This window comes from Trachemys scripta, chromosome 3 (assembly GCF_013100865.1).
Source record: "Trachemys scripta elegans isolate TJP31775 chromosome 3, CAS_Tse_1.0, whole genome shotgun sequence".
In the NCBI taxonomy this organism is placed as follows: Eukaryota; Metazoa; Chordata; order Testudines; family Emydidae; genus Trachemys; species Trachemys scripta.
In genome coordinates this window covers 87005101-87030245 of record NC_048300.1, presented here as the reverse complement: position 1 = coordinate 87030245, position 25145 = coordinate 87005101, and the positions used below count along the sequence as shown (strand labels likewise).

At 40.7% G+C, this 25145-nt stretch overlaps 1 protein-coding gene across 2 annotated transcripts in view; it reads left to right on the top strand.

The window, feature by feature from the left end:
- Positions 1-25145, top strand: part of IGF2R (insulin like growth factor 2 receptor) — an 88341-nt gene that overhangs the window by 25408 nt on the left and 37788 nt on the right. For both annotated transcript variants that reach the window (XR_004645081.1, XM_034765283.1), the window contains exons 7-24: positions 217-331; positions 2900-3062; positions 3260-3440; positions 4983-5086; positions 5610-5774; positions 6151-6291; positions 6757-6903; positions 8144-8278; positions 8838-8988; positions 9805-9982; positions 10737-10852; positions 14225-14387; positions 16726-16905; positions 18160-18261; positions 19177-19278; positions 19890-20067; positions 22004-22171; positions 23981-24124. Coding sequence is in view for 1 of the 2 variants with exons in the window: in XM_034765283.1 (XP_034621174.1) it covers positions 217-331; positions 2900-3062; positions 3260-3440; positions 4983-5086; positions 5610-5774; positions 6151-6291; positions 6757-6903; positions 8144-8278; positions 8838-8988; positions 9805-9982; positions 10737-10852; positions 14225-14387; positions 16726-16905; positions 18160-18261; positions 19177-19278; positions 19890-20067; positions 22004-22171; positions 23981-24124 (2633 nt within the window). In the remaining variant the exon portion in view is untranslated. The remainder of the gene's footprint in view (positions 1-216; positions 332-2899; positions 3063-3259; positions 3441-4982; positions 5087-5609; positions 5775-6150; positions 6292-6756; positions 6904-8143; positions 8279-8837; positions 8989-9804; positions 9983-10736; positions 10853-14224; positions 14388-16725; positions 16906-18159; positions 18262-19176; positions 19279-19889; positions 20068-22003; positions 22172-23980; positions 24125-25145) is intronic.

Below are 25145 nucleotides of genomic sequence, written 5' to 3'. Positions count from 1 at the left end.
CACCTTTGTAAGTCCTCTTTTAAAGATAGAATTTAATATTTTTCAAATGCCTCTCCCAGGGTCTCTGGGTAAATTGCAAGTATCCCACTCTTGATATTTGCTAGCTAGCTTTCCTGTGTAGTACACTTTGTATTTATTTATAGTTAGAATTTTTTTCTGGCTTCCCATTTGTTGTTTGTTTGATTTTTATTTATTTATTTATTTATTTATTGTTAGGCTTGTACTGAGTTATGAGAAAACATACAGTGAAGAAGAGAAGCCAAATTTCTGTCTTGGCCATAATCCAGCAGTGACTATTACTTTTGTGTGCCCATCAAAGAGAAGAGGAGAGGTAATTGATCATTAATGCAGTCTAAAAATTTATTCTCAGTTAAATTTTCTGCTTCAGCCTCCATTTTACTGTGAGGAGAAACCTAGTATGTGCTTTCCTGTTGGGGTCATGAAGCTTATTAATGTTTGAGATCCTCAGGTGCAAAGTGTTAATACTCACTACAGTATTAGTGGTTGTGTTTTTTTTAATAGAATTAAAAAAAATTTCAGAGATAAAACAACAGTAACTAGGACTACAAATTAGAGAAAAGGTGGGTGAGCTCCCAGCTCTGTGTAGCTTGAAAGCTTCTCTCTCACCAACAGAAGTTGGTCCAATAAAAGATATTACCTCGCCTGCCTTGTCTCTCTAATATCTTGGGACTAATATGGCTACAACAACACTGCAAAAAAATCATAGGAATACAAATGTCTTGAGGCTCTCTTAAAGAATCTCTTCTTACTTTGAGTGACAACTGCTCTCTTCTGAATTTCAAATTGTGTTGAGATCCTTAGAGCCTAGCATTGGGGTGGAAATGGATATCCCTCTCTAGAGTAGATCATTATTCCTAGGCAAGAAGTTCTGCTTGCTAATAAGTGCCGTTCTCCAACCTGATTTGTGTGACATGCTTCAAGTCTTTGTTCTGTGTAATTTGGTTCCATTTAAATCTGACCATTTGTCTTACATCTATTATTGCACCATGCCTTTAGTCCGCAAAATAAGTGTCATGTGCTTTCTTTAAATTATCTCTGATTAGTTTTTAAAGCAGAATCATCCTTGTGCGTTAGATGTCCTATCTGACATAATTGAATGTTATGCAAGAACTGAGAACTTTAACTTATCTAGCAACATCCATTTGTTCCAGCTCACATAATGGCATGTGATCTTGGCAGCAAGACACTCTTTTAAAACCAGGCTGAAATTAACATTGCTGACACTTTCTCTGCATAACTTGTCATGTTTACATGTTTTGGACAGATCTTGTTCTAGCCTATTGTCCCTTTCCTGACCTAGATAGCTGTCTACACTTCAGCCAGATTACTCTTTAAAACTGATTTGAATAAAGATTTTTTTCCCCCCATTCATTTTAAAATACTCTGCATTTACACAGAGGCCATGATACAGGTAGATTTACTAATTCCACCTTTGCCTTCCCAATCTTCCCATACCTGGCCAGTGTGTTTGTACACTTGAACATTAATTGGGAAGCAAAAATATTAAATAGGAGTTCTTGTGGCACCTTAGAGACTAACAAATTTGTTAGTCTCTAAGGTGCCACAAGTACTCCTGTTCTTTTTGCGGATACAGACTAACACGGCTGCTACTCTGAAAAATATTAAATGCAGACTTATGAATGAAAATATTTCTTACAAGCTTTCTTTCCACTAAAGCACATTCAGAATTTAAAGTGGTCTGTTCTAACCACATTTTCCTTCTGATTAAATCATTATAAGGATTTAAGTCTGTCAATTATTGAATTAACGTCATCTTCATCAGGACATACTGATATTCTGATACAGTAAATAAGTTTCCCAGAAGTTTTAACCATAGGGCAACTTGGGGGGAGGGAGGCAAGAGGTGAGAAGCCTATATAGTAAGTCCACCAAAGTCCCTTTTTTGGGGGGTGGGAGGAGGAGAGGGGGTGAATCCTGTGTAACTCCGTATCTTATTCAGAGAAGTGTCCCCATCCTTTTATTCTTTTGAACTCTTGTCCCCTGTTAACAAGTAGAGAGTAGTGTGAGCATGAAATTTGCAATTATAATTCTGGCTCTGATACAGTCTCATGTTGGGCAAGCCATAGTCTATTAGTTGGAATTGCTTTACCCAAAAAAGGGTGTGAGAACTCTGTTTTTCTCCGACACCAGTCTCTCAAGGGTGGTAATGATTAGTGCTTCTAAAGTGCTTTGAAGAAGAAAACTGTTATGAAGTGTGGTTTTTTTTTTTTTTTTTTTTTTTTTTTAAAGCTGTAGATAATGTAGCTAACATTGGTAAAAGACTAAGTCAACTCTTAATAGTGATGATTAATTTGCTATACCATTAATAACCTTTCAAGAGTTTAGTCTTGTGTGGTACCTTTATTTTAGACACAAAAAAGACCAACAATTTGGAATCTAGTGCTTAAGGTATGTACCAAGGATCATTGTTGGGCATCTAAATAGCAACCAGATCGATATTTACCCTAATGTAAGCACTGGATTTGAAAAGATTGGTCACTTTGTTCTTCACCCAAAAAAAAAGATACTGCACTCAAATTTTATATAGATTAAATATACAAATCAAGATGACAAACTTGCATAATATGCGGAGTCTTTAGTCTTTAATTTCTTCTTTAGTTTTCCTTTTAAAAAAAAATTTGCTCTTACATTTCCAAAAGCATGGTTTCACTTTGCTGGAAACTTGACTTTCACCTAAATAGATGAGGGGTGGAATGGTAAGAAGGGGTGTTAGGTATACCTATCTTCCATCTGAGGTTTTTGTGTCAAATAAAAAAAAAAAAGTGTGTTTTTTTTTTTTTGTTTTTTTTTTTTTTTTAAGAACGCTTTGGTCTTTTATTTTTATTTACAACTTTAATCAAGTTCATTTCCACATCAGCGCACGGGTCCCAAACTCACTGCCAAGCTCAACTGCCGGTATGAAATTGAATGGGTCACTGATTATGCCTGTCACAGGGATTACTTGGAAAGTAGAAACTGTAGTCTGACCAGTGAACAGCATGATGTCTCCATTGACTTGACACCACTCACTCAACAACCAAGTAAGTTCCTTATTTTTCTTTAACGGAGAACTGGAGCTTGGGATAGCATCCTGTATAGAGCGTTTGGGACTGAAATTCAGTGACACAAATGCTTCTAGTCTTTTATTCCAGTACCTGTTCAGGGTTGTTGCTTTTCTTTGAACCCTTTTAAAGAAAAAGGCTGCCACCTTAATCATTTTCTTTCCCTGTTTCCTTAGGCTATGTCACACCGTACATGGCTAAAGATGAAAAAGAAGAGTATTACTATTACTTAAATATTTGTGGGAAAACCAGTGCCGGCAACTGCAAGGATGACACTGGATATGTTTCATCTTGCCAAGTAAAGTCTCAGAGTAACCAGCAAAAAGTGGCAGGAAAATTTAAGAACCAAACCCTCAGGTTTGTAAAGGCATCTGAGCTACGCCTTCAGATAGGTCACTGAAAGAGAGAAGGGATAAACAGATGATAGAAACTCTCTGAGACTTGTATATAGAAACTGTTTTTGTTTTGTAAAAGGTACAGAATACGGTAGGAGGATGAATAATTAAAACAGTCTCTAACAAATCCATTTGGATTTTGTGAGTTAAAAATCATGGTAATGCTTTGGCAGAGCCACGCTTGCAAGCACCATGGTAGCTGTGCAGCACCAGGGGTGCTAAGATGGTCCACAATAGGCGGGAGTACTAAAAAGTACTTATCTCCTGTTGATGTCTAGACTTTCTAGCTGCTGCTCTTGAGTTGTTTTGCTGGTAACATTACATCAGAATCCTGTTGGAGCTAGGCCATCTAGAGTAATGAACCTGCTAGGGTTTCTTACTACACCTCTACCCCGATATAACGCTGTCCTCGGGAGCCAAAAAATCTAACTGCGTTCTAGGTGAAACCGCATTATATCGAACTTTCTTTGATCCGCCGGAGTGCGCACCCCCCCCCTCCCCCCCAGAACACTGCTTTACTGCATTATATCTGAATTCGTGTTGTATTGGGTCGTGTTATATCTGGGTAGAGGTGTATATTGCATGCTTTTGCCAAGTTAAACATATTGTACTTTCGTCATGTACAATTTGCATTGTTTAGAGTTGCAAACCCATACAGTGAAGCAAGATCTCTACATCAGCATATTCCTTACTGAGGCACCTCTAAGCTAGTCTGGATCCTAGTATTTGCAAAACGGCACTCTTTAGATGATTTGATATATAGGGGGTGCCTCTTAGCCTTGTTGTTCAGAACATACCCTCATAGCGTCTTGACTTTTTCTGGGTTGGACACTCTGAGGAATGACTTTCTCCCCATTCAAGAACAGAAATGCAAATTAACTTTTGCATGAAAATATTTTCATGCCAGCTAGATTAAAAAGTGAAGCTACGTTCTTCCAATAAATGGAATATTGGACACAGAGGAGATCCTAAATGAAAACCATGATAGTCTTTAGAAAAATTTAATTTCTAGTAGAAACATCCAAGAAAAACATTCAGATTTTGTTTAGAAAATAAGTAATTGATGCAAGATGAAATCCCCGTGCCATGTAGATTGATGAAGAGAAAAGTTAGGGCCTGAGTTTCCACTTATCTGCGCTTCATGTAGTCCTTTATACCTGTGAAAACTGGTTGTAAAACACTACAAATCAGAAAGGTGTAAATGCACAAGGTGCAAAGCTCAAGGTGGCGAATTGGGTCTTAGTGTTAATCTTAATTGGGAAGGTGCATACAACAGAATTTCTCAATTATGGTTGACAAATCCCAGGGAAAAAGCAATTAGAATATTCTCAATTTGATGGAAAACTCAGTTGCTATGCTGAGTAACAATTTCTTTCCCTGGAAGGAATGAAGCAGTTATCAATTGCATGAATTGGGCCTCCATTAGGTGGGACAAATAACATGGTCATGCCTGGTAGTAATGTTTTTCAAAGGTTAACTTAAAGCATTGGGATTTTTTTATCAGGTACTCTGATGGGGATCTCACGCTAATATACCCAGATGGAGATGCATGTAGCTCTGGCTTTCAACGAATGACTGTCATAAATTTTGAGTGCAATGAGACTGCAGGTGAGCATATGGGTTACAATTACTTTACAGGGCTTTTGTAGCTTCTGTATATGCTTTTGCTATTGAACTAGTGGAACTACTCCCTTGTGTCCAAGAGCCAAGTGGTTATGAGCCAGCATGGTTGTTTCTAATTTCTTATCTGTTGGTTAGGGGTAATTCTGTAGTATAAGTACTTCGGCATCATAGACTACCTTCTGTTGAGAATAATTGCAATGTTATTCTTGACTAATATGGTAGATGCTAAAGAAATTTTCGACCAGCTAGAGGGCACTTCTTTGGTTTTATAGCACTAATTTTATTTTTAATGTTCAGTCACCAAAGGGTCTGTTTCTTCGTTATTATTTTCATGGTCTGCAGTTAATTCTGTGGCTGATGCTGCAGTACATCTCGCTGCCCTGGAATCACAGCTTTGTAATGTTTCTGCTGTAACGTGGATGCGAAAGGCACAAATGCCATTACCAGAATTCCCCTGTACCCCTTAACTTGAAATCCAATTGTCTTCCTGGCTTTCTAACCCTATAAGGTAATGAAGGAAAAGGGGCCCCAGTATTCACTGGGGAGGTGGACTGCACATATTTCTTCACCTGGGATACTAAATACGCCTGTGTTCAGGAGAAGGAAGATCTCCTTTGCAGAGTTGCTGATAAGAAGAAACGATATGATTTGTCACCTCTGATTCGCAATTCAGGTACAGCAGCAGACATAAACAACTGTTTTTCTACAAACTATTTTCAATTTATTATGAAACCATGTGCTATTTTCTTAACTGCCACTTCTCTATTGTGAGCCTCTTCTTAGCCTCATCTTAGCTTTTTCATAGGTTCTTAATCTTCTCGTTTGTGTGTGTGATATTAGCGTTCAATTTCCTTTTTATGAAAAAAATCTCTGTAATAAAGAATTGAATGCCTTCTGAAGGAGCAGCCTCTATCAGTCTCCACTCAAGGTCACTTTATTTGTAGCTGTGGTTTTTAAACAGCTGTTCATATTCTGGATGTGTTTGGGATCGTAGGTAGTTAGACAAGACTGTGTGTGTTATATCTAAAATTAAAATCTCTTGTTCCCAGAGTCAGCGCAGAATTGGGAAGCTGTGGACAGCAGTCCTGTCAAAGCAGACAAGAAACACTTTTTCATCAATGTCTGTCATAAAGTACTTCAGAAAGGAGCAGCTGTTGTCTGCTCAGAGGATGCAGCTGTTTGCTCTGTTGGTGAGTGCACAATTTTGAAACAAGTGTGGGGGTGGAATATTGCCTATAATGATAGACAACACTTTGAGACTGATTTTGTAATATTTCAGAGGGTCACAAAAGATGGGTGTGCATGGGGCTGGAGGAGAGAATGGGGAAAAGTGGTGCCTTGTGCCCAAAAAAAAAGGCCTAGGAAAACAGCATAAACATACTTGGATTTCTAGTTAAAGAGAAATTGTTCTTGGCTAATATTGTAAATTTCACTTTGTTTCCAGGCCTTGTGACAATGCTTTAAGGTGTAAAACAGCAAAATTGCCGTAAAATAATCATGCAAAACAGAAATTTCTCAGATCTGGTTTTACCCCCCTCCTCCTTGTAATATTTAGATACTGGCTTCAGCTTTTTTCCAGCTCAGGGAAATCACAAAATAGTCATTACTTAAAGTAAGCTTACTTTTTTCTCTTCTCTCCCTCCTCCTCACCCCAGATAAAAATAACAAGCCTAAAAATCTAGGAACGTTCATGTCTTCTCCCCAAAAAGTTGGAGAGAGGATTCAGCTTACTTATTCGAATGGAGACAGCTGTGGGAATAACAAGATGATCAAAACTGTCATAACCCTTGTGTGCAAGCCAGGTGAGAATGTTGACACCCATTTGTTTTCTAAGCTTTTTATAATGAAAGATAAAAGTGGAAATGGTTTAAAAACCATTAAAGCCCTTTGGCAAAACCTTTTCTAAAACGCAACTTTTAATGAAATCTGTCAACTTCCGCTAGATCTAGTGACAAAACTGCTAAATTGGCAACACTGGATGGAAGACAGACTTGGGGAGGTGGGAGCTGCAGGGGTGGGGAAGGAATCGGATTAACTGTGTGGGAACGAGGAAGATGCCAAGGGGAACTGGGGTTAAGCAGGGAGGAGGGCAAGGGAGAGAACAAGTGGGCATTGGGGTAGGGAGAGAGAGTAGGGGAGACTTTGGGGATGAGGGCAGAGGGATATTGGGGCTAGGGTCATGGTCGGGACTGAGGGCACAGGGATACTGGTTGTCAAGGAAGAATAGGTAACTGGTGGTGGGAGGGCTCCGGGAGTTGTGGTCAGCAGGAGTGGCGGCAGTGGAGGGAGCCCGGACAGCAGGCAAGTGGGCTCTGTGCAGGTTGGCTGAAGGGTCCCTGCTCCCTCAGAGGGGATCTGTGTAGCTCTTCCGGTGGGGAGGCAGCGCTGGGCTGCTCCTGGCAGCTGGCCTTCGAGAGCTTGGCTGTAGGGCATTTGTCCAGGATGGGCTGTGCGGTGCAGCCCTTACCCTCCCCACTCGGGTTTTCTGTATCTGGAGGGGCAGATCCTGGTGTGAGGGGCTCAGGCGGTCTGGAAGGTGCCTAGTGAGAGTCAAAGGAGAGAGGGAGGCTGAGCAGGGTTTGAACTCTGAGGTGGGAGGGGGTCCTCCTGACCCCAGAAGTTCTAAGGCCCAGGCAGAGGGGTTGCGGAGTGAATGTCCCACCCCCTGCAGTGGTGGCACCCTTTATACACACAGCTTTGACTCTTACTACTTTTCCCTATAACAGACTTGTATCATGTCCATGTATCCTAGATTTAGCAAAGGAGAAATAGGATTACAACTTAAAACAAGTTATGTGGGGGAGAATCTTTAATCTAGTGTGTTTTTGAAGAGGTGTTGTAAGTCATGGGGATATATTGTCAAAAAAAGTACCCTTTTTAATTTGCCAGCTTCTGCATTCAATGGGAATAGGGAACTGATAGCTCAGCCATCTGAGGTTTGTCTGTTTCAGGCTATTTGCTACAAAGCTTGGCAGAAGGGGCTTGAAAACCAATAACAATTCAGCTCCATACTGTCCCTCTTTTTTTTTTTTTTAATGCCAGGTGACCTAGAAAGTGCTCCTGTCTTTAACTTGGAGAGTGATGAGTGTCTGTATGTGTTTGAGTGGTATACAGCTGCTGCCTGTGTCCTGTCTAAAACTGAAGGAGACAACTGCAGAGTCTCTGATGCTCAGGCAGGTATGTACCCAACTCCCACAGAGGATGGATTTGAGGGTTTTGTTAGTGGAGAAATCTCAAGCTTATGTGGACTTTCATATTTGACAACCTATTCCACATTTAATCGTGTGTTATTTTAAAATACATAAAATGATTATCTGAGGTATGTATAGTCACTCTTGCATTTGAAGCTTGAGCTACGAAATGAGTCATGTGGAAATGGCTGTTAGGTGCATGACTAGCTATATGCATCTGCAAATGCTCCACTTGCTTTTGCAATCATACATTTAATTTAGCCAGGCATCTTCATTCTTGAAGGTAGTAAAATGTACTTGACAGTTGTGCAAAAGCAATACAAGAGTTCTTAACAGTATTTAGATTAGATTAAAAGACCTGTAAAATGTAAAAGAGCATCTGCTTTAGTCAAATGACACCTGTATTTATCTATTTGGTTTAGAAAATAAAGTATAGTTGTCTTGACGATAGGACAAGAGCTTTCAGAAAGATGAGGAAAGGAAAAAAATTGAAAACAAATCTGAATATACTGAACAAGTGTGGTGTTTTTCATTTGCTTCTCTAGGGTTTTCTTTTGACTTGTCACCTTTAACCAAGAAAAGCGGCAGCTATGTCGTTAACACAACTGATTATGATTTTTACATAAATATTTGTAGCAGTGTGCCAGAGGACCATTGTCAGCCAAAATCAGCAGCAGCATGTCAAGTAGCAAAAAGGCAAGTATCGTCAGTCTCATGTAATCTCTAGTACTTGGTCTGTTGTACATAATGCATTAGGTGCCTGTCTCTAGATGTGGTCATGCAGTAACTAGCTTGCTGAAGTTAACTATGAAGTCCTGTAATTCTTTCAAACTTACTGGTAAAGGAGTTCTAAGCAATATGTAAAAATGTCTCCTTTCACAGCTCCCACTTGATGGCAGGGGGTGGGGGAGAGAACCCTTGGAGATTTTAGTTATGAGAGTTATACTTTAATTTCACTTAAAGAGCAGTTCTGTTCTGAAAAGTGATTGTAAAAATAGCATTTTATTGTTCAATAACTGTTTCAATGGACCAAATTCTGTCCTCACTGAAAATGGCTAGGTTGGATAGGTGTGACCGAGGCCAGAATTTGGCTTGTAGAGTAGTTATGTATGTGTTTTTGTGAGAGCCCAGTTATGCTACTAGACTCTAGGTTCAGTTTGCAGGGCTAAAAGTTGGATAAAATCATCCCCTCTACTTGTAAATGGAGAGGAGTTGCTCTGGAAGCCATAAAGATACAATAAACCTGGATCCCCTCCCCCCATGCCATATATAGTCACTTTCAAAGAAGAACTTCACTTCAAAGAATAAGGGTATTACTTTCTATATACTAATGGTAATGTGGCTCAGAACTAGCATTTTGAAAACTAGGTTTCCCTCCAAGGCTTGTTAAATTTACATCAGTTACTTACTCTGTGTGGGTGCACACGCCCTAGCTTTTAAGTGGTGTCTTATGAGTTCAATTAGCATTTGATTTAAATAAATTCTTTTCAAGCTGTGTGTTTGCCTTTTTAGCAAGGATCATACCTGGAGTCTAGGAGAACCCAGTTCCAAACTTTCCTATTACGATGGAATGATTCAGTTGACCTACAAAAATGGTACAACCTACAACAATGAGAAGAAAACACAGCGATCTACCCTTATAACTTTCCTTTGTGATTATGAAGCTGGAATAGGTCAGCCTGAATACCAGGTAAGAACTTCCAAATGACCAAGAGGGTGTGGGCAGAAACCCCTAAATTTCAAGGATCTCGGATTCTCGGCTGCATTGTGTCTGTGTGAAACCTGTGTAAAACAAAGGAGAGTCCAAACTCCCAGCAGCTGCAGCGGGGATTCTGATAAAAGGCATTTTGAATTATTATTGCAGAGCATCTGCCTCTGGTTACAGTCATAACTTTAAGAGCTGCAAAAGCTGTGTCTGGCATTCTGAGCAACAGCAGGGTGTTTGCCCTGATCTGGCTAATTTCCAGCTTGAATAATTACGTTCTGCTTCTGTGCCAAACAACTGTGGTTATTGGAGCTGCACCCATACCTTATATTCTTCTGTAGTTTCCTTTGGCTAAAAGTATAGTTGGCCATTGTGCAGCTGAGGAGGCTGCATCCCAGTGACTGAAGCTACATGCAGGAGTAACTTGTTAAAGTGCTGTGGAATCCTGTGGCGTGAAAGATGCTAAATGAATGAAGAGATCAAGTTTTGATAACTGAACTGGGGAAAAATACACAATTGAGAGGATGACAGACAGGAGAGCTACAGAAATCGGCAAGCTGCGGATCCCAAATTTTTGCCCTAAGAGAGCATAGGTTGGCTATTCCCCATGTATAAGGGAACAGGCCCATTTTACCCAAGTTAAAAGGCATATCAGTTCATAATATTCTTAGAAGCCATACTGTTGTGACCTATTCTGCAGTCTGTTTGTGACGGTCTTCCTATGATTCTGGTAACTTAGGTAGAAGACAATTACACATACAACTTTAAATGGTACACTAAATATGCCTGTCCAGAGATGCCATTGGAATGTGTTGTGACTGATCCCAACACCATGGAACAATACGATTTATCAAGGTAAGAGAAAAGTAAATAGATTCGTAACTGCAGAACAAAACCTGCATGTAAAAACAAATGTTCTATCTAGCAAAGTCTCACTGTAAATTAATTTGGTGTCTGCTGCATAGACAATGTTGGAAACAACGATCATTCTTGACAATCTTGAATTGTTAAGGACTAGCAAAAATGACGGGAAAAAACATATCCCTTTTTTTAGGAGGCACACTGCTGTGCCTGTCAGAGTTGTAAATTGATTAGTGTCCTGCATTGTTTTGTTTGGCTGGCTTTGATAGCGAAAATGGTTGTGCAATCAGAACCTTAGTATCAGAGGGGTAGCCGTGATAGTCTGGATCTGTAAAAAGCAACAGAGAGTCCTGTGGCTCCTTAAAGACTAACAGAAATATTGGAGCATAAGCTTTCGTGGGTGAATACCCACTTCGTCAGACGCATGTAATGGAAATTTCCAGAGGCAGGTATAAATATGCAGGTATAAATCAGTCTGGAGATAACGAGGTTAGTTCAGTCAGGGAGGGTGAGGTCCTCTGTTAGCAGTTGAGGTGTGAACACCAAGGGAGGAGAAACTGCTTCTGTAGTTAGCTAGCCCTTCACAGTCTTTGTTTAATCCTGATCTGATGGTGTCAAATTTGCAAATTAACTGAAGCTCAGCAGTTTCTCTTTGGAGTCTGGTCCTGAAGTTTTTTTGCTGTAAGGTGGCTATCTTTACATCTGCTATTGTGTGGCCAGGGAGGTTGAAGTGTTCTCCTACAGGTTTTTGTATATTGCCATTCCTGATATCTGACTTGTGTCCATTTATCCTTTTACGTAGTGACTGTCCAGTTTGGCCAGTGTACATAGCAGAGGGGCATTGCTGGCACATGATGGCATATATAACCTTGGTGGACGTGCAGGTGAATGAACTGGTGATGTTGTAGCTGATCTGGTTAGGTCCTGTGATGGTGTTGCTGGTGTAGATATGTGGGCAGAGTTGGCATCGAGGTTTGTTGCATGGATTGGTTTCTGAGTTAGAGTTGTTATGGTGCGGTATGTGGTTGCTGGTGAGAATATGTTTAAGGTTGGCAGGTTGTCTGTGGGTGAGGACTGGCCTGCCTCCCAAGGTCTGTGAAAATGAGGGATCATTGTCCAGGTTGTAGATCACTGATGATGCGTTGGAGAGGTTTAAGCTGAGGACTATAGGTGATGGCCAGTGGAGTTCTGTTGGTTTCTTTCTTGGGCTTGTTTTGTAGCAGGAGGCTTCTGGGTACATGTCTGGCTCTGTTGATTTGTTTCCTTATTTCCTTGTCTGGATATTGTAGTTTTGAGAATGCTTGGTGAAGATCTTGTAGGTGTTGGCCTCTGTCTGAGGGGTTGGAACAGATGCGGTTGTACCTCAGCGCTTGGCTGTAGACGATGGATCGTGTGGTGTGTCCGGGGTGGAAGCTGGAGGCATGAAGGTAGGCATAGCGGTCGGTGGGTTTTCGGTATAGGGTGGTGTTAACGTGACCATCACTTATTTGTACTGTGGTGTCTAGGAAGTGGACCTCCCATGTAGATTGGTCCAGGCTGAGGTTGATGGTGGGGTGGAAGCTGTTGAAATCGTGGTGGAATCCTTCCAGAGTCTCCTTCCCATGGGTCCAGATGATGATGTCATCAATGTAGCATAGGTAGAGAAGGGGCGTGAGTGGACGAGAGCTGAGGAAGCGTTGTTCCAGGTCAGCCATAAAAATGTTGGCATATTGTGGGGCCATGCGGGTGCCCATGGCGGTGCCACTGGTCTGGAGGTATATATTGTCACCAAACTTGAAATAATTGTGCGTGAGGATAAAGTCTCAGAGCTCCGCAACAAGGTGTGTGTGTGTGTGTCATCATCAGGGATACTGTTCCTGACAGCTTGTATTCCATCTGTGTTTGGGATGTTTGTTTAAAGAGCCTCCGCATCCATGGTGGCTAGGATGGTGTTTTCTGGGAGATCACCAATGTATTGCAGTTTTCTCAGGAAATCAGTGGTGTCACGGAGATAGCTGGGAGTGCTGGTGGCATAGGGTCTGAGCAGAGAGTCCAACTATCCGGATAGTCCTTCAGTGAGTGTGCCATTTCCAGAGATGATGGGGCATCCAGGATTTCCAGGTTTGTAGATCTTGGATAGTAGATAGAGCCCCGACTGGGGTTATTCTAAGGGTATGCTGATTTGTTCCTGTGTTAGTGTAGGGAGTGTCCTGAGTAGATGGTACAGTTTCTTAGTATATTCCTCAGTGGGATCTGAGGAAAGTGGCCTGTAGAATTTGGTATTGGAGAGCTGTCTGGCATCCGCCTTCTGGTAGTCAGACCTGTTCGTGATGACAACAGCACCTCTTTTGTCAGCCTCTTTGATGATAATGTCGGGGTTGTTTCTGAGGCTGTGGATGGCATTGCGTTCTGCACGACTTAAGTTATGAGGCAAGCGATGTTGTTTTGCCATAATTTCTGCCTGTGCACATTGGTGGAAGCCTTCTATGTATAGGTCCAAACTGTCATTTCGACCCTCAGGAGGAGTCCATGTGGAGTTTTTTCCTGTGTTGGTGGGAGGGTATCTGTGTATCAGTGCACTGTTCAGTGTTAGCTTGAAAGTATTCTTTGAGTCGGAGGCAGCAAAAGTAGGCTTCCAGATCATCGCAGAACTGTATCCTGTTCATGTGGGTGCTGGGGCAAAAAGAGTCCCTGAGATAGGACAGACTCTTCTGCTGGGTTAAGTGTGTAGCTGGATAAATTGACAATATTGCTGGGTGAGTTAGGGGTACCGCTGTTGTGGCCCCATGTGGCAGGTAGGATTTTAGACAGCTTGCAGTCCTTTTTCCTTTGTAAAGAGGTGAAGTGTGTAATGTAGATCTCCTGTCTTATTTTAGTAAAGTCCATTTGTGTGGAGGGTTGGTTATTTATGAAAGTCTCCAGGTTGGAGAGCTCTTTTTTGATATTTTCCTGTTTGCCGTATAGGATGCTGATCAGGTTGTTCCTCAGTTTCTTTGATAGTGTATGGCATAATCTCTCACTGTGGTCTGTGCAGTATGTAGATAGCAATGGATTTTTCACCTTCAGTCCATTTGGTATGAAATCCGAACTTTGTCTCTTTGTTTTGTAGTCTGCAAACAAACACAGAAAGTGCAGTTAACTTTTAAGAAACATTCTGCAGCCAAACATTTACAACTTTGTTTAGTTCTGATTGTTACAATGATAATAGCAAATAAGGGAGAAGCCTGTATTTGCTGCTTCTGAAATAGTTGTTGCGTGGGTTTTTGAAGAATGGATTTTGCTTGCCTCTTGCCTCTTCACAAATTACAATTGCTCTAGTTCTCTCCATTTCTAAGAGGAATGTGTATTGTAATTTAAGAATATAAATATTTCATTTTGGCAATTCAGTTTATCAAAATCCGAAGACAGAGGTGAAAACTGGTATGCCATGGACAACTCTGAAACAAATGAGCACAGAAAGTATTACATAAATGTCTGCCGCCCTCTGGTTCCTGTTCCAGGGTGTGATCGATATGCTTCAGGCTGTCAGATGAAGGTTGAAAAAGATCATGTGAGTATCACTTCCACCCCAGCACCAAAAGTTAGTGCATCAAATGTTGTATATAGATCAAAGATCATTTTAAGTGCCTTCTGACTGTAGGAGGGTAAAAATAATGGCCTGTGGGTCCATAAGCATTAGCACAAACACTAGCAGGTCTTTCAGTAGAACTCTGATTTGTAGTTTAGTAGCTCTAGTAGTTAAGGGTCAAACTTGCCCTCACAAGTTTGTAATGCCAGATTTACTCAAGAGTAAAATTCTACCTTCCTTTAAACCACAGAGTCACCTGGGGGCTGGCATACTATAACTGTCAGTCACTTACCTTTCCTTGTGCACCTTATTGATTTGCAGCCAAAATCTACAATACATATTGTGGGGGTGGATAGCCTTATGCCTTAAACAAAGGGCATACAAGTAGGTCAAGAAACTCTGGCCTCTTTCTTCCTCTTCCCTGGGGGCAGAATCTCAAAATTCCCCCCCATAATCTAAATCTCACAGGCTTTTGTAAGTAGGAGCCTATGAGATTGTGGTCCACTCTTAAACGCTTCCGTTTATTTAACCTTATAATAATAATAATAAAAGGATGGGGAGCCTGGTGCTGGTGTGGAGACAGTGCAGCCAGTGTCACAGACAAGTCTCCTGAGCGTGTGTACCTGCAATCCACTGCAGGAACAAACTGCAACAGCAGGAACATACCAGGAAAAGTGAGGGGAGGTCCCCATCCACAAATTTGTCAATCACCCTCCTGCTTCCTGTTAAACTGTCAAATTTAACAGATTTCTGCTTCACATCTGCATTGTGAAGCAATTAACATGCCACAGAGCTTATACCCACTCTGGTGCAAGTTCTCCTACACAAACTGAGAGCCTCTTAAAATACTTTAACATGATATTCTCTCATCCACATCCTCTGGTCTTATTTTGTACATTACAGTGAACTGTGGTAGAGAAGGGTGTGAGAGTAAAAGCAAACCACAGCCTCTCCCTCTGAGTAGTTTCCTGGTGACCTGGGCTCTGATACTGCTGGTTTGTTTTTTGTGTGTGTTTTGTTTTTGTTTCTTTGTTAGCTTTTTCCTGGGTAGACATACCTTAGTTTCTCTGTGCCTCAGTTCCCCACCTGGGAATGGGGAGAACTTCCTAAGTCCCGGGGGGTGTAGACAATAAAATCCGTGACTGATTGTGAGGTGCTCAAATCTGATGGTGATGAGGGCAATATAAGTACCTAGATTGAGTGGGGAAAGATTTTGTTTAGCTGTAAATCTGGAAAAATTAATGTTTCAGCAGTGTTTCTCTGCAAGACCCTGTCTATGACTGATGGAGACAGATGGAATTCCTTTTGTGATCTCATGACTTAAAAACTACTTTCTCACAAGAGCTGCATTAGTTCTCTGTAGTTCTAAGAGTAAGAAATGGACACTGTCAGCTAAATCAGTAATCTATCCATTTCCAGAGCCTCACATTTGGATTTGCCTTGGTTTGCAAATGGAAATGAGTTTTTGGTAGTTACTGCCCCCTGATTGGTGGATAATTGTTCCCATCAGTCATCATACACAATTGGCAATCTCTATGCGGTGTGAGTCGGTTAGTAGAAACACCCTTGCTGCTTTGCGTCAAGATGGAGATACAGTAAGGAAACCTGCATCATAATCCATTGTCATCAGCCATTCACTTCCCTGGACATCAGAACTGCAGAGGATTGTTATTGTTGGCCCTGATGTCATATTGCATACCCAAAAATCTACTTTGGCTCTATCCTATGGAAACGTAGTGTGTCACTTGTTGGAAATGCCCTAATGTCCATGACTGCTTGGTCTCTCACAAGAGCAGTACAAACTGCAGAAGCATCAAATGTGAGATGAACGCTTTTACAAACTCTCTCTAAATCAGTGGCACCCAAATTCTGAGTCATGTACAATCCTTCTTAAAAGCTTGTTCAGTCTATTTACTTCACCACATCAAGTTCATGTGTGACAAGTGGTACACGTACCACAGTTTGAGAACCCCCCTGCTCTAAATCTTTTTGCTGAGCTGTAGTTAGCTGACAAACGGAGTGTTGCCTCTAAAAGTTTTGGGTAGCTTCTTCGACACCTTCCTGTAAACCAATATTATAGGTAGAATTGATCTTGCTTTGATGGGATAATTTGAGGGATGGGGGAAGGTAGATTTCTTAACCTCTCAGTTGCTGTTTCACAATTAACTGCATCTTTAAAAAAAGGATATTACGGAATGTCACTTTGGCACAGCAAAGAACTCTGGGTATAGCTGAAAAGAGGAAGCTTGATTTTAGTTTGTTTGTTTATTTTTGAGAAGCAAGCGCTATTTCATTGACATCCTCTTTTCCTTCATTATAGGGTTCCTTTTCTGAAACCACTTCCATTAGTAACCTGGGGATTGCTAGCAAAGGCCTAGTAATTGAAGGATTTGGTCGAGTCCTCCTAACCTACACAAATGGTTCTGTGTGCATCAATGCTGATGGGAAGAGGACCTCCTATACAACCATAATCCATTTTACCTGCTCCAAGGGCACTCTTGTAAGGATGGAAACGCTTTTAGTAGACTGCTCATTGTATTAATGTTCTCTGAGGCTTCGTATGGGGTGCAGAAGCAGTGTCATACTGGAGACCTGTTGAAGACTGAATAGTGATTTTTTTTCCCCCCCTCCCTCCACCAATCACTGTAGTGCTTCAGAGATGTATCTAGAGCTGACTTACAATAAGTCTTGTTTGTTAACCAATTAAAAAAAAAAAAAAAAAAAGACTAACAATTGAGAAGTTAATGGTCTGATCTGGAGGCCATATTTAAGACTGGCTCTCATATGACCCTAAAACGCATGAGAATTTACACACTTAACTCTGCTGCTCTTAAATTATATATACATATTGCAAGTTCTCTAATGTGACCATAAGGAGAGGATAGATCCAAAATGTGGAAACCTATGTACTTTATAAGGCAACCAGATTTAACAGTTTCACTGTCTCTCTATGCTTTGTCATAAATGTATAATTGTTTCCCATTTGTTTATATCAAAGCTACAATTACCTAACTCCACATAAGCAAGGGAATTCAGTTTTAAGGTAGAAAGCCCGGAATAATACTTGTTCTAGGTTTGTTCTTGCTGCACCCTAGGTGTTTGAAATATTGCATGACTCTGAGATCAGTGCATAACATTATCATGCTCAGAATCTTAGTACAAAGAACATATTTGTGTGGATTTTAGCACTTACTCTGCACTGCTTTGCTTTTGTGGGTAAGGTTGGACCTATAACACTCGATCACAGTAAACTTCTTAATATTTCTTATCTGAAATAGTTAAACTAACCCTCTAGTGCTTCATGGCCCTATTTACTCAATATTCCATAACAGTAACTGCTTGCTTACCATAATGGACTATGTGCCAAGTCCTGAAATTTATGAAACACAATTTTAATTGGCTTAGATAAGTGTATAAGTAGGACTTTTTTTTTTTTTTGGTTAATGCAGGTCTTTAATACAATTAACTATTCAGTCTAAGCTGTTTGTTTGGTGTAGGCACCCTACATACTGAAAGTATTGAACTCTTGGCAGGGGAAAAAGTACCACAAAGTGCATGTGCAGTAACGTTTTTTGTTTTTCTTCTTCTTTCCTTTTGAGCCAGATTCTCAATCAACTTGAGAATTTGCCCCTGAACTCTTACTAAAATAGCAAATTGCCAAGAATTAGTAGTTTTGACATAAGATGAAACACAGATGCACTTGAAATTAGTCTTTTTAATTTTATGTTGTTCTCTTTGCAATTTGAATTTTCAGAATAGCAGCCCCAGGTTTATTGATAATCGAGAATGTGTTGTCACCTTTCTGTGGGAAACGGAAGCTGCTTGTCCAGTCACAACAACAAAAGATGAAACTCAGGTGAGAGTGGGGAGGGCTATTTTGTAGCCATTAAAAATTGTTCTTTGTGCTCTGTGCTTCTTGTTGTCTGTCTCCTGCAAAACTAGTTTTAGCAAAGTAGTTTTTAAAATTAATCCAGAGCTACTGAAAGGGGCCAGACTTAGAATACTCAAGAGTGAAGTCCTCTGTTAAGTGATCAATAGAGCAGGTAATCATGAGAAGCAGTAAGGCAATTTTCCCAAATGGCCCTACTAATATACTAGAATGTCGACTTATAAAAACCACTTACTTGCTATGATCATTGAATTGTTTGCTCCCCTACGGAGACCACCAACTGTATTGTATCTGTCTAGGGATTTATGCTCAGCTCATCACAGCTGCATCTGGATTTGTAAATACCTGTAGGGAGATCAGACTGATTTCACACTGGCAATTGAATAACCCTCAGATTTTTATGCACATCCTGGATTGGATCTAAATTAATGGCCATGTTGCAAAACATCTGCATATCCTTCTATAATTTCATTGATGCGTTCTCTTCTCCCTCATTTAGTTCTCCTTAGTTGACTTTTCAGACTTGCTTTATAGAGCATTATGTTCAGTTGTACCAATATACCAGTGGTGCCTGCTTTCTTGGGTAGCTTCACAAACAGTAAACTGGGATCTGTTCTTGCACCGCACTAAAGAATACAAATGTGTTATTGCTACTAGTCAGTCTAAATTAAATCTCAGTAAGCCCTTGCCCAAATTATGTTGTGCCCATCCTGGTCATTAAACATATTTTGTAAAGCTTAAATTTTTTTTAAAGCTAAGTATGTAACTTCTCTTTAAAATAAACTTTTTTTATATTTTATTTTATTTATCTATCTGCAGGTCCCTTCTTAAAATAACTAACCTCTTTCTTCCCCTCTCAACCCCACCTACTTTTTTTTTCAGTCCTGCTCTGTAAGAGATCCAAACAGTGGCTTTTTGTTCAACATGCAACCACTATCTTCAGAAAAAGGCTATATAACCAGTGGAATTGGGAAGAAATTTATGGTACTTCTTAATTTTTTATTTATTTATATATATATTTTTAAACGTACAAACTGCAGCTAGCCAAAGCTATGTTCATGCCTTCTGGTCTTAGTTGGTAAAGTTGAAAGTTTGACTACTGATCCTATACTTTGTGCCAGTATCCTTATGAGTCAGCCAGCCCTACTTTGGGAGAGGAGTTGAAGGCAGTTAAAATTTCTTCTCACCAGCCACTGAAGAAACTACTTGAGGAAAGAGTCAAACTGGCAATTGGTACACCTCGAAAGTAACTTTAAAATCATCTTTCTGATGCTGACAAAATTATAACACAAGTGTAGTTTTTGCTGTGTTTCTGGCTTTACTCCATTGTATGCTCCATTGTTTCTTTTGGATGGTGGTGGGGTGGTCAGAAACTGAGAAACTACCCTCTCTGTACTGATGTCAACATACATAAAAGAAGTAAGCAAGAACTAGGGTGAGTGCAGAAATGGGGAATTTAATTATCCTGTATAGATAGTCCTCCTGTGGGCCAGAAGCAGCGGAGGCTATGTTCTGATGTTGCTTTTATGTGGGAATGATTCTCAACGTTAATTCTTCAGGCAAGTTAACATTTTTCACATTTTAATTTTTTTTAGCTAAATATTTGTGGACCAGCACCAGATTGTGATGGTGGTGGTCATGAAAAACCAGCTGGTGGATGTGAAGTAGAAGATCTAAAATCAGTGAGGATAGTGGGATTGGACAAAACCCTCTCTCTGTCCCCGGAAGGATTTCTAACTCTTACATATAGAGGCAATTTTGAGGTAAAATCAGGTGAGTTCAAAATCCTGTGGTACAGTTTCGATGAATTGGCGTTTGCTTTAGCTCTATGGTAGTGTTTTCATTCCCAGGCCCTGCTATTTGTGCACAAAATCTATCTGATAAATTCAGTGTTTAAAGCTGACTGAAAAACCCAAATTAATTTCTACAAAAACTTCAAAGGAAATGAGAATTTTTCATTCTGCAGAAAAGCTGAGTTAAGACTCTCAATTTTTTTGTGCAACAAATGTGTCAACATTTTCATAGTTTCTTTAAACCAAATGTTTTGGATTTAAGTTTACTTTCTTCTCAGTGTTTTTAACTTAATAAATATCTGAAGAAACATCCCCTCCTCTCTGCCCCCTTCCCTCTTTTCCCTTCCTTTCCCCCCCCCCCCCCCCCCCCCCCCCCCCCCCCCCCCCACACACACACACACACTGGAAGAGTGGGAAGGGGGTTGGGGAAAACCGAAATGAAATAGTTTCAGTTTAAAACTAAAATCAAGTTATGATCTCTTTGGGCTTTTTTGCAAAACTGTGGCTGACCTGAATTATCCACAAGTTTTCAATTTGTTTGACAAACAACTTTTCAAACACTATGATCAGTAACTTTTAGCTCTAGGTGGCATACTGTCTTGAATGACTGCTCCTATTTCTTATGAAGACTAACTTTCTGAAGCTGAAACATGCTAAGGAAACTATTCACTTGTATGTCTGAACGTACTCAGTTTCTGGGTTCCGAGCTGGGAGACATGGAGTTTATTGGGACGGGAATGTGGCTGTTTGAGAAAGGAGCACTGGGCAGGAAGGGTCGATGTACAGTCTTAAAACTAAGCATAATGCTTAAATGATACTCCATAGATAGGTGAAGATCTGTCACCATGACAGTTGGCAACAAACATTATTGTTGCTGGGTGCCATATAAAATGGACAGCCTGCAATTATGAAGAGTAACTGGAAAGTTGATATCTAACATCATAATGTCAGAAATACTAAGTAAAGTTCAAGCTTCTTGGCACTGCTTCTTAAGGCCCTATGTAACTTAGGTTCTCTCTATTTGTCTGATTTAGTGTGTCTTCTGTTCTCCTTTCACACCCAACCTACTGCACTCAGCAATGCCAGTCTGGAGACTCCATTTGTCCTGTTTTTGCTTGGAAGTTACTCCATTGGAATAGGCCAAAAGAGTGCTGCAGTTTCTGATGCTGTAATTGTTTCCTTAATGTCTGAGCCAAGATCCTTGACTTTGCCTAGAAATGAGAGATCACTTTTTCATGGATAACCTGTCAGCAACCATGGCAACAATATCTGATGCCTGAATAGTGATGGGGCATGTATATATATGGGCTGCTTTTTTTTGTGGTCAGGGGTTCAAGGAGCACAGTTCTCACTGGGCATACACCTCTACCTCGATATAACGCTGTCCTCGGGAGCCAAAAAATCTTACCGTGTTATAGGTGAAACCGCGTTATATTGAACTTGCTTTGATCCGCCAGAGTGCACAGCCCTGCCCCCTCAGAGCACTGCTTTACCGTGTTATATCAGAATTCGCGTTTTATATCCGGTCGCGTTATATTGGGGTAGAGGTGTACTTGTTTCTGAAATCAGCCTCAGCGGCCCATGATTTGATATGCTTCCTATGACAAGTCTGTTTAAATTGGGGTGTTTTTTGTTTTGTTTTTGACTCTAATTGGCAGTTGAATAATTCTGGCCCAGATCCTCTAAACGCTCCCTGTTTGGGAGTTTTGATTTGTAGTTCTAAACACTGCAGACCACAAGGTAGAATTTTTCTGACCGATTTTTAAGGTTTGCAGTTTCATTTAATGCAACAAATGGATATGTTGAGTTAGTAGAGTGACTGTTGTTCTTAGAGTGCTCACTTTTCTTTAATCTGAGATTAGAAAACAAATTTCATTTGCACCCAACAGTAGATCATTTGCTATATCTTCACACAGGAGCATCCGACACTTTTACAGTGACTTTCATCTGCAATGACTCGTACCCTGGAGAACTTAAATTTGTGGATGAAGAAATAAACAGTGCACTGGGCATCCATAATACTTTCTTTGAGTTTCATACAGCCTTAGCCTGTGCCCCTGCTCCAGTAGACTGCCAGGTTACTGGTAAGTACACTGTTATTGTGGGGGTGTTCCATGAAATGCATATCAGGGAGGTGAGGGTAATTGAACGAAAGGTAAAGCTTTCTATGGAGATGGGTGAAAGTTTGAGGTAGGGTCAAAAATGTTTAAAAACTCGTCTTCAGGATAAGCGTCTAGATGAACTTTTCTAACCCTTATCAAAGGGGTAGCCGTGTTAGTCTGGATCTGTAAAAGCAACAGAGTCCTGTGGCACCCTGTAGACCAACAGACACATAGGAGCATGAGCTTTCGTGGATGAATACCCACTTAGTCAGAAGCGGCTCTCTTCACAACTGTTAATCCCATTAGAAGCCTAAAAATGGAAGGTTCCTCTGTTGCATGCCAGTGGTGTCTCATGTTCCTAGGGTACTAGACTTTCCCTCTTCTTAAACTGCATAAAAGCCTTAGTTTTAGGAGAAAGCTAGGAACTAATTGAGTTTACAAATAGATGTATATGAAATTTTGACCCTACCAAGCTTGATAGCTGCCTTTTGACAACCACTCTATTCTTTAGTCTGCACTGGAAAGAGTCAGCTGTATGGTCACTTGCATGTGTCTGTATGTCATGCAGCTAGGTCTGAATAATAATATTCGTCACCGCGAACTAGAGGATGTCGACAATCTGTTTGTATTGATGGGGCCATAGCATGGCTCCAAAGACCAGTTGGGGAAGAATAACACTTACTGCACTAACCACAGGCCATTTGCCTGATTGTGCTGGTTGAACTGCACGTTATTGCTGTAGCTGGCGAGCTGCTTCCCACTATGCAACGTGGTTCTTCTCAAAGTCGTGGACCCCCACCCTTATGGCCTGGCACCATGGAATATGGTCAGTTGCCAGTCTCTCGAAGATTCTGTCTGAAATACTCACTTTGTGCAGACCCTGTTTCAGCTTCTTTTGAAGCATTTCATCCACCCTCCACTTAGTTATCAGAGCTTAATTCAGAATACAGAATTTGTTTTGATTGATGGGTCTCAGGCATACAACTTACATAACCAGTCCATCAGAGTGTCCATATCAGTTGGATGCAAAGCAAATAACTCTTGATACCAACTGAACCAGCTTTTGACAAGACTTCCATGTTGGATGCTGGACCTGCCATTTGATGCGTAGCTGTCATTGTAGGTGTTGCAAATAGAAACTGTCAAGATTTTTAACGTGCTGTTCATAATAGGTCCATGTTTCACACCCGTAGAGCATTAATCCTTATACCCATAGAGCTGTGAGAACAACAGCATTAAGCCCTTTGATTTGTCTGTAGACAGATTCTATGTTGCTTCCAGATTCAGGGATAAAAGCAACCGCATGCGGCAGTATTAAGTCTATATACTGTTCATTTGGAAGGCTATGCCAAGGGAAAAAATTTGCTTGGGGAGAGAGACAAGCTTTCCAGCTTACACAAAGATGACCTGAAGAAGAGCTCTGTGTAAGCTGGAAAGCTTGTGTGTCTCACCAACAGAAGTTGGTCCACTAAAAGATATTACCTCACCCACTTCTGTCTCTCATGTGTCCTGGGACCAACATGGCTACAGCAATACTGCATGCAGTTTGGTATAACAGAGTCAGTGTTTTTGGCTGGCCAGCTAGCTTTTCATGAACCTTCTGCAGGGTTCCTATGGATCAGTTTGTGAACTGCTGCCTTAATTAATACATTCATATTGGTAATGAGACTTAGTATGTATTGAGGAGCCATCTAACCTTGTAACAAGAACATGACAAAGAAGGTCAGGGTTTTTAATATACAATACCATATATATCCCCTCAATTTATTGTTCATCCCAAATACATTTCAGACTCGGCTGGCAATGAGTATGATCTAAGTGACTTGAGCAAAGAGGGAGAGCCCTGGATCGCTGTAGATACTTCAAAAGATGCAAAAACAAGAACTTTCTATTTGAATGTTTGCAAGCCTCTACCTTATGTGCCCGGATGCCCTGGTAAGCTGATAGTGGTGCATTAAAATGCTCTCTTCCTAGCTTGTGGTTTATGACTTAAGTACTGATTTAAGTAATTTTTATGAAGTAAAGAATTTATATTTATCTCTTTGTTATGTTTATTTTAGGATTTAACCAGTTTGCTGTTAGTACATGCTATAGCAAAGGCGGTAGCCATAAATATATTAATAAAGAAAAATTGGACAAGACGCTCCGCCCCTTCTGTTTATCTTAATGTGGTAAGACAACTTGCTGGAAACACAATCATGAATAAATAAACTTAGCAAGGTGCATTTTCAGTCTATCGTCTAACAAAACAAAGTAAAGTTCTGACTAAAATGTGCTGTCCGTTTCAGATGAACTGGTGACTCTTTTTATATAGTTGATCCCTGACCAGTTCACTCTTTGATATGAGCTGCTGCATTTTTTGACCCACTCCTTTAAAAAAAAAAAAAATTACCATATATACTCTATCATAAGCCGGTTCGTTTATAAGCGGGACCCCCCCCCCCCCCCAAAATGGAGAAGTAAAAATGGAAAATTTTTATAACCCGTTGATAAGCCGACCCTATAATTCAGGGGTCAGCAAACTTTGGCTCCCGGGCCATCAGGATAAGCCACTGGTGGGCCGAGATGGTTTGTTTACCTTGAGCGTCCGCAGGCNAATACTTTTATCATAACCGGTTTGTTTTAAAAGGGGGCCCCCCCCCCCCCCCAAAATGGAGAAGTAAAAATGGAAAATTTTTATAACCCGTTGATAAGCCGACCCTATAATTCAGGGGTCAGCAAACTTTGGCTCCCGGGCCATCAGGATAAGCCACTGGTGGGCCGAGATGGTTTGTTTACCTTGAGCGTCCGCAGGCACGGAGGTAAACCTAAGTAAACAAAGTGTCCCGGTGCGCCAGCTGCTTATCCTGACGGACTGGGACAGCAACTGGTGGGGAATTTTTTTTTTGGGGGGTGGGGGGAGAGAAGCTGGGAGTCAGGGGAGTAACCCCTGTGACCACCCCCCACATGACCCCAC